General features: G+C 44.5%; 1 protein-coding gene across 1 annotated transcript; it reads right to left on the reverse strand.

Moving 5' to 3' along the window:
- Positions 1-8,436: 8,436 nt before the first annotated feature.
- On the reverse strand, positions 8,437-9,813 carry AOL_s00076g287 (uncharacterized protein; the record flags this gene model as incomplete). Its single annotated transcript, XM_011122840.1, has 3 exons — positions 8,437-9,186; positions 9,368-9,561; positions 9,696-9,813. The coding sequence occupies 3 exons, from the start codon at positions 9,811-9,813 to the stop codon at positions 8,437-8,439; spliced, it is 1,062 nt and encodes a 353-aa protein (XP_011121142.1).
- Between the last annotated feature and the right edge of the window lie 444 nt (positions 9,814-10,257).

Raw genomic sequence — 10,257 nt, forward strand, 5'->3', positions numbered from 1 at the left:
CTTGAATTAACCAATGGTGCCTCACGTGATATATCAATTTATAGGATGCCCCCATGATTTCTTTTTCTGTAATTTTGGGGTTTAAATCAATCTACCTGGGGGCTATTCACAAATAACACATATATCCCTTTTCTATATCATCAAACTGATGCAAAAAGGGTTTTTTTTTCAGAAATTAAGGGCGTGACTACATGATCGATATGCAACCCATTTGACGCATTCAATGGGAACTCGAACTTGACTCAAATCGAATCTATTCTCATCGGGATGATAATCCTTGAGGTATCTTTTATGGAAAGGATTGGAAATATAAACCAACAGTAGTTTGCTACTTTGATACAAATGGCTACACGTGCAATATTCCAACTCTCCATCCCGATATACCTCAAATCGAGGTTGAATTAGATCATACATATTAAAGGGCTTCGCAATATATAAGAATCCTCTGATCGGCGTGCAAGCTTCCGGCCCTAAGACCAATAAGGGTCCCATGACTTTCAATCCGTTTAAATTTTGTTCAACTCCCAATATTATCAGAAGTGCTATAGCGCTAGGCATTACACAATCGGCATACACCAATCCCAAGCCCAAGAAGCAAAACTAAGAATCCAGTCCACCGGCTAATCTACACTTATTTCAAGAATAACCAGCCATAGAGTGGGATCGATTAATCTAGTTGGATCTGAACTTATGGTGCTAGAGAAGGCATGAACAAAAGGGTTGGTTTACAGTAGGGCTGGTCTCGTTCCCAGACGTCACAAAAGTAGGGCTATTTTTAATTATATTGAAGCCGCAGAATCAAACTATCTTTAAATTTACTAGAGACTGAGGCAAGGTTGGAGTAGGCTGGTTTACATCTACGAAACAACCAAAAACGCCAATTCCTTTTAGATAACCCTCACGAAATGCAATTTTCTACCAAACAATTGGAAATATAGGATGCTATCTCTCAAGAGCTCAACCGTGGAGCGGGGTCCTAGTCAAGTTAATATTTAGAGAAGCTTTATGAACAGATATTATCTAAAAGAGGTCCCGAGACTACTAAAGGAGCCTTGTTTTGCCAAAACTGTCTTTTGACTGGTGACGAGATTTTAGCTTCGAGACTAAAACCCCTCTAAAAAATTCCAAGTAAATTCTAAACATCATTCAATTTGAAGTTTTAAGCTTTCCTATAGAGCTAGTTGTATATTTGTGAACTGGGCGCCTACGTACTGACCTACAAGCCTATCTACGGCCCCCCACAAACTTGTGTATAGTTTTAGCTATAAGCTTATATACAAGCCTTCTTACCGACCTACAGGCAGGTTTGGTGATAAGTTTACATATCGGCCCACCTACTAGCCTACATATAGCTTGTTCACATCATAACTTGTTGACAGATTTACGACGGCTTATTGATCTAATTGCAGGTCCAAGATTATGGTTCTTTGATTAACCCTTGTCTCGTCGCCAGACTTCTCACACAGTTGACGAGTCTGGCGACGAGACAAAATTAACCCGTATGTAAGCAATCTATCCATAAGCTCGCAAGCAGGCTCACAATCGGTCCAGAAGCAGGTTTTAGAAAAACACATAGGCAGGCCTGTGGGTCAGCCTGCAGGAGGTTATATAACTAGATCTGTTAGTGTGCTCGCTAATAGCAGCAGTATCATGGTATTAGCAACTAGGATGGTAACAATCCGACTTGCGATTGCAATTTGGACGTATACAGTCGACAGCTAGATTCAAGCGTCGCCGTAGGTAGCCAAAGAGCCAATATTAACATTAATAATGGACTGAATATTCTCTAAAACTCCTTGCGGGGAGCTGGTAGTACCTCGGACCACGAGACTACCTCGAACCGACCCTTCTACACAATATCTCACTTCGGCAAGCTCTAGAGTGGATTACCCATAAGGATATGCGCTTGACTAAATTATGGATTTCTCTTACACCTTGACCCGATTACGTGCAAAGAACGTTAACTGCACCTATACCACTCCTGGTGCGGGAGACATGCGTATAGTCATTCAGTGCCTCAAGTGGGTTGCTCAAATAAGCCCAGATATACTCTAGCATGGCTTTTATTTGCATAGATCTATAGACAAATTCGTATACCAAAGAATTACCGTCAGTCTGCGCCGGCGATATCTATAGATCTAGTGTATTCTAGACATCAACAAGTTCAATGGCATCTCACGTCAGTGAACAACTCCGGCGGGTTCCCGGGTCGCGACATCGGATTTACGAGACAAGGTACTGGCTGGTGTTTACATCGAACGGTAAAATCCTGTACAAAGTTACCGTGGTACAGATATTGATCTACCCCGTCCAAATATCTGAATAAAAACCATGGTATATCACCCACGTTCTTCGCGAGGTTCGCTTATCTCTATTTTCAGATATAGTATTTACCGGATCCGCGAACATCGACTCTGGATCCTCAAATTTAGTATATATACTTATAACACCTAGTCCGCGATTAATCTCGAACTGATCTCAAATATTTCCTTTTAATCATCCCTCGGGTGTTCTGCAACCCAGCCCTAGAATGTTTCCTTGAAACCGATATATAGTATTAGTTACTACAGGTCTTTCTTTCCCATCTATCAGTCTAGCCATTGGCACATTTGTGATGTGAATAATTTGGCGAATACAAGGAATGGGTGGCGCCCGTGGTGCCTATAAGTGCACCAGTTGTATAGATTTATCTCATAAACCAGGTGTATATGGTTCGCGAATTCGGATAGCATAGCTGGTAAAATTACGTAATGATAGTCCTGGGCTAGATTAGACTCCGCTATATATCCGGAGCGCGGACTGAAAAATTAATCGACAGAAATCACCGTTATGCAGGGGTGATAGAAGTATAAAAACCAATTGCTTTCTTAGTCTCCTCGCTGTATATATATGGGCTGAGATCTACGTAGTCTGATATTTACCTATGTTGTCCGTTTACCATCGTATTACAACATGCTTAGGTCTATTCAATACAACAAATAGACTTCGAATAACTAAAGGTTTAAAGGTTTGTGCCGTATAATTCGGGCTCGAGGCTAGGTTAGGTTAGGTTGCCCAGACCCTGTTATTGTAGGGAATCACATGGAGCATTCAGTGGATCCATGGGTGGTAAATATCTGTAAGAGATGCTACCGGCCTATTGCAATGTCGGCTAGTTCGTCATTTACGGGACAAGGTCGCAGTCACTAGCTTTGGTAAGACTTGGGCACGGATTAATGTTAAAATAAGATCGCCGAATCACTAAGTTTCTACATAGCGTCGAAGTATAATATACTAGCCTAGCCCAGCCGCCGCATCAACTGAACTCGTTGGTTACAATATTAATGTTAATTAAGAGAGAAAACAGTGCTTTGCCGCACTCGTCGTTTGCGGTAATTTTCCAGCTTTCAGCCGCAGGCTTATCTAAACTCTCAGATTAAGTTTCATGTTGTATTCCGTCACGGCTGAACCGGTACCCCAGCGAGACCTCTTTAAGACATGTTAAGTTCATTTGCTATATGCATCCGTATTGGGAATCTTTTAACATGTTAAATGAGCATAGGCTCAACGAAGCTTTTTCGCAGTTGTCATCGGGAAGACCTGATTGGCGTGTTATCTGTCCGCTACCACTGACCCTAGGGCTCGGGAGCCAAATTCTGCACGTCCCTTGCGCGCACAGATCAAATACTTCGCGATCGTTGAATTCGTGAATGGATCAATGGGCAGTGGCCTGAGAAAAGTATTTTTCCCACGACTATAAAAACTTGACCCACGTAGTTAGTTAGTGGCTAAAGTTAAACACTGCAGAGCTCATGAGCTGAGACGAGTCTTGTGGGGACAATGCCCAGTTGTAATTAGGAAAAAGGAGTCAATGTTAGGTTTATAGGCATACTATCACCGTAAACGGTGATCTTTATGCGCTGACAATACCTCCATCCGGGGAAATAGCTACGGGGCATGCTAGCTCCTAGGTAATATTCGTAATTAGACGGAAATATGCATACGAGCGCAGGACGGCAGCTACGGGAAAAGCATCCCGACAACGAATAGCGCTGTGCATGCTGTCACGGTGAAACTTTTTCGTCCGAGACCCGCCCAAAATGCTTTGTATGTATCTGACCATCTGAGACTCGCAATCATTACCATCGGGTCAGGTAATATTTGAGAGACCAACTACTAACAATGCGGCCAGGCCAACTACTTTTTTCTTTCGTTTTTTTTTTTTTGTGGGGGGGATTTACGGGTGGCCGGAGTGAGTTGGGCGTGTTGGATGTTGCAGTTGTGGCCAATAGGAAGCCGGGGAAGATTCGAATGTTCGCTAGAATTGTCTTGGCAACCCCCTGACCTCGTGCAACACACATCGGCAAGCCAACAACAACAACACGCAGCAGCCTTGTACAGGTATTTGTCCCAACGGATCAATTCTTTATCGAACCTGCAATCCTCGACATATAACGCCGAGTCGTTATTATCAGCAGTATCGATTGAACCCTGGAGGATAACGACATTCACAACGTTTCGTGCTTAATACATCAGCTAAATGGTATCTACCTTGGGTACTTGGCTCGGCTGTTAGATGAGCCGCGGTATGGCGTCTTGACCAAACCATGCATCTAGTAAGTTTCAGCCTGCCTAATTTGGGACGCGGCCTGCGAAGTGGTTCCTGTCTTTGATTTGATTCTGATCACAAGGCAACAGGCAACAAGGAGCGGCATATCGATCAGATCGATCGAGTTCCCGCTTGGTTTGCTGTTTAACCAAATAACAGTCCAATGCATGCAGCCAGATAGGATTACTATAGCCCTTGATATGCCATGGAGCAAAATGCATGCATGCAGACAGATTTCCGTCTATTTCGTGGCCCCGAGCTAGTCCGAAGATGCGAATTGTCTCAGAGACTGTCTCATTCATCCATATATCTTCGACTCCCTGCGGAGGCTCTACATATTTGCTGTTATATCCGAGATTGAAGCACGATGGTGGCTGAGACGTCGGTCTCGACGGCTATCATAACGTATGGGGTTAAGTCGACCGCATCTCAACACATTCCTCACATGCGCATGCCTCATGCCGCATCCCTTGCCTCGCATCCAGACTCTTTCCGGCATTTGTGCCGCATCGATATCTCCGGTATATGCTACCGGAGTCTCCGACAAGTCGATTAGTCTCATACCAAGCGAACGATCTTTTATCATCCATTCTTTCCATGGACTTGACTATCACGAATCTATACACGTCTATTTTTACTTTCCCCTCTTGAGCTCAATATTGCCTAGATCTGAAGATGCATCCCACGAGGCTTTTTCGACAATTACGGGATGAAGTAATAGATCGACGGGCTAGTACTACCTGCAGGCTGGCATTCTAGAATGAAACCTGATCCAGTCGGCGAAAGGCTTACGTTGCCGAAAAAGCTAATCCCATCCCACCTTCTGGTTCCTCGCCTCCTGCTGGTATCTCTTCGCTGGGGCATATGTTTCCCCATGAGGCAGTGATGTTCGTCGTGCGGCCTCGTACTTCGCTATTGATTCGACAAGAAGTATTCTTACTCGATGCCCACGCGGTGCACGTCCTACTAAACTCCACATGGTTGGGAAAGGGGACTCTCCTTTGCGTTGCGATCTTCGTTGATGTTGAAGAAAAAAGCAGGTTTCCTGCATCGCTCGGGACCTGCTTAGCTTACATTCCTCCCAGATGGCCGTCTTTTGCGGCTAAACTACCACGTTGACGTCGCACCAACCCGCGTCGATTGTCCCAAGCCGTCAGGCCGGCTTGCAGCTCCAAGTTTTTTCTGCTCTAGTTCCTGATAGACAGACATATCTGCATGAGTTTAGTTTTGGCATATGTCTTAAGCTTGTCTTTCGTGATTTTACAAGAGTCATCGATTGAGATGAAAAACTTGTTAGTGAACATTACCGCCGGGTACGTACTAATATACGTCGTAACCTGCAATATGATGATGTGATGTTGCAACTTGCATTCAAAGTTTCTTAGGTCAAGTGGCTAGCTTTAGAGCTCTATAGCTAAGAGGTAGCCATACCCTTTCAAGCTTCACACATCTAAGCCAATTAATTGCCCAATCGAAACACCAGTATCACTCCGGATATATGTATGTAGCAATGCTGTGATTTCTAGCTCCTACCTTGCAGGGCCCACAGAAAAACGGCACACACGCATACATAGCTCGAACTACGAGGTGAAATTTCGAGCGACTCGGAATAAGTCTCTCGTTGACGATAGCGAGAGACATTATGCATGTTCTACATACAGGGCACACACATTATTAAAACAAACCCCCCAAAAAACTCTGTTTTTTTTTCCAATCCATCAACCCCTCATCGTTTTTTTGTTCATGCCGAGGGGCCTTCTTGGTCAACCCTTGCATTGTGGAGTATTCGAAACCGGGTTTTGAACTCTCTTCACGAATTTTGTTTTTTGTTCATAATTCCGAGGCCGTTAGCCGCAGGGGGGGACTCTCTCGAGGATGCGAGGATGGAATGGTCATGATATCAAACAAAATACGATCAATTCGTGATTCGATAGATTGAACAAACCGTACGTACGTACATTACATGTTCATATGACCTGTCATGCGCATAACGAAGGGGAACAGAAACACACAAGGGAAGGGAGTTTATACATCACAACTATAATGAAGTATTCTATCGACATGGAATGTTCCGTCTTCTGCATATCAGACATGTGTACACGGACAGACGATCCATACAAGCCAGCTCGCAAGGTCAACTACGCGATAACCCGGAACTCGCTCGCTCGCTCGCTAGATAGCTGGCAAGGAAGGCCCCCATGGCCATGGCAGTTGAAATGGGAAACACTCCAATCTATTCGAATTCTTCTACCGACATACCTGTAGGTATATTGATTGCACTACATTTTCCAGACGACTCATGTGCCACAGAACGCCTCTCTCGACATTCACATGAAACCCGCAAAACCTTTTCCTTTCCCCCATCCCCTGGCGTCTATACCAGCCATCACATATTTTTGCCACCGCACAGGGAGGACGAGACAGAGAGCGCTTTGTTAACCATTTTTTAAAGTTTCCCCGTTCCATAAACTAGAGGCAGCTTAAGTCACACAAAAAAAAAAAAAAAAAAAAAGGAAAAAAGGAAAAAAGGAAAATCAATTCAGACAGTTAGGACTAAAATCTACAGTGGCAAGCAACGTCAACGCTGTGGCGCATGACCGCTTATCTTTTCTGTCGATAGGCTTGCTTCGTGGACATAAGGGCTAAAGAATTTGGTAACTGCACATTCTTACGGTTTATCTCTCATAACTCGGACCTTGCATTGAAAAATGTTGTTTCTCTTTCCCTTTCCCACTAGTTCAAGCCTTCGATATGAAGAAGATCTTTAAGCAGATACTTGTCCACATGTTGTGGCGGGTAAAGCTCAGTGTCTAAGAATGCAAGGGAGCGGCTTTTGAGTGGCATCTGGATCGAACCAAAAAAAAAAACAGAAGAAGAAGAAGAGGCAGCCAATGAGGATTCTCCGCGGTATGGGCTTCTACGATAGGCTCCACCTCCCCACGGGTGTGGCGGTTATGTGGATTTGGTCTAGGTCTTTGGATCTGGAGCCCATGGAGGGGCATTGTTCTATTTTGGTTTCCCATCTTTTTTTGTATTATGAATCGATGGGTGTTTCTTTTCCCTTTCTTTCCGTAGCCACTTTTTATGTACGTGATGCGATGGATCTTCTATGAGGCATACGAAGAAAAGGGAAAAAAAGAAATAAAGATAGGGTAATACATGTCGTAATTCCTTGCCACTGAGCTAACTAGAGTGTAAGTGTCAGAGGGTATCGAAAAGAATTGAAATTTGGAAATTGAAAAATTGGGATGAAAAAAGTGATCAAAAGATAATAGGTAAATGAAGAATCGAAGAAGGTAGAAATGTATGTGCAGAAGAAGAAGGAGAAGTGACAAGATAGTTAAATACATTTTGGGTTAAAAAGGGTTGGAAGAATTGGTGAGAAGTAGAAGAAGAAGAAGAAGAAGAAGAAGGGCTGGCTAAAATATTTAAATGTGTATCTTATTCATGATAGAGAAGCATGCAATAAATTCGTGATGTTCGAAAATATACCGCCGATTGCCAAATTGAAAATATAAAAAATTTGGAAGAAAAAAAAGGTGTTATCGAATCGAAATATAAAGAAACGCATACTCCAAAAACCCCGGAGTTGTTTTCGAGAAAGAAAAGGCAGTTGTCGTAAATGTTCGCAAAGGAGGTCGCGTTCGGTAACGAGGAAGGAAGCCGTGATAAAGACAAAGGAAACAAAAGCTGCTGATAAAAGGGTATACTAGATAAACTAGGACGGTCAACGTTGTTAAAGAAGAGAAGAGAATTTGCGAAGAATCCTGTATAGTAAAAACGGAGTTATAACAATCTTGACAAATGAAATGCGTGTTGGTTAGATATGGGAAACATTCTGTCTCCTGTTACTCGAACAATTTACGCCCTAGGACCTTGAGACGCTCGTTTTCTATCCTTAATCTTTCCATCTCGTCACCGCCTTGCAGTGATAGGTCCTTGCGTAGCCTCTCATTCTCGTTCCGTAACCGGTGTGTTTCTTTATTTTGCCGGTCAGCGTCCCGTTCCAGGTCGGCTACTCGTGATTCAAGCTCCCTTATCTGAACCAAATAAGCTGAAGTTTCTGCTTCTATGATGTCTTTTATGCTGTTCCTGGGTATTTTTATCCTCACGAAGTCTTCTTCCACATGGGAATCCAGCGAGTCGAACGGATACATTCTCTTTCTGGGATTTGATGAGGCGAAAACGGTGGCGCTCCTAGCCTCATTTACCAAATTCTGTGACACGGAACCCGCAGGTGGCGCTTCGGGTGGAGAGCTAATGTGTGTTGATGTTGAAACTGCAGCTGCCGCTCCGGCCCAATGATGCCCAGGGTTGGCAGAAGAAGGATGCGCCGAGGTTGCTGATGCTTGAGCAGAACTCGCTTCCGCCAGGGAATTGAGTCTCGAGTGGGAATGCGGGCTAGGAGGAGGTGGGGCCTGAGTCTGGAGTGGCGGCAAAGACGGAGGTGCAATCCTGTAACCGTCCGGGGGAGGGTTTCCGTGTGGGTCGTGAGGATTTGTAAAGGAGAAGCTACTAGTCGGACTTAGGTTGGGTCGTGATGGTGTTGATATGGACGAGCGTGAACGGAACTGCGCGGCGGTGTTGTACATGTCATCCTATGAAGTTCGTGTCAGCTTATGGCGTTTTCTCTATTGTTCTTCTCCTCTTTTCGTTCAATCACGGCTAGTCCGAGGAATATAATAATAGACATCAACTAGTATGTGGTGATAATGTCCAGGCAGCTGCCGTGATAGCAAAGGAATACTGAATACGGGCTAGGCCGATGTGGGTACACACCTTAACTGCTGAGACTTTTGAACTGGCAATTGCAGTCTCAAGCTGTGCCAGGTCCTGGCTACTGATTTGAGATGTCGATATGTACGGCCACGGGTATGTCTGCTCGTCAGCAGTAACGAATTTCAAGCCCAGCTCGCGAACGTATTTTGTGCTTGTGATCTTGGAGGGTTCGATATCGATTTTGTGTTGTTCGTCTGAATTGGGTGTTATTGCTGTCAGCATCCATCTCGGCTTCTCTGGCCATGACAAATATATAAACAAAATTACTCCGACAAAAGGACAAGCAGGGCCTTTTTCTTTTTCTTTTCTTTTTAGAAGATAGACTTACGGATGAGGTTTGCCAGCAGCGCTCTAGCTTTGGCACTCCGTTGCGATCGAGCTGCGTTCTTCATGGCTGCACGTTCTTCCTTGCTCTGGCGCCCTTTGTTTCCTTCTTCGTCGGACATGTCTGTCGGTGGTGTGTGGTGGTGGCTTGTGAGGTTGGTTTGGTTAGGTTAGGTTTGGTTATGCTAATCTCCTCAGGTGATCGCTACAGCCCATTGAGGGCCGACTATAAAATGCGGCGCAAACAAGTCGAGGGAAAAAAAAAAACCGAGGGCGGACGGACGGACGGACGTCGTTGAAAAGGAAAAGAAAAACGTTTCAGTTTGAGCGAGCGAGACGATTGATATCAGCTTAAGATCGAGACGGCAGGATATCTTTTAAGTTCTGGAAGTAAACGAAATAAAGAAGAGATACGCAAGCAAAGCTAGAGGGAAAATTGGAAGGGACGAGGTTTGGGATGCAGGCAGTGAGGCTCCCTGGGGAGATGCGGATGGAGTTTTCCTTTTGAGGGACGCGGTGGTGCTTCTTTTCTGCTGTCCGGCGGGAACGAACCGTTGAATGACAGG

This window comes from Orbilia oligospora, assembly GCF_000225545.1.
Source record: "Orbilia oligospora ATCC 24927 unplaced genomic scaffold scaffold00076, whole genome shotgun sequence".
Taxonomy (NCBI): domain Eukaryota; kingdom Fungi; phylum Ascomycota; class Orbiliomycetes; order Orbiliales; family Orbiliaceae; genus Orbilia; species Orbilia oligospora.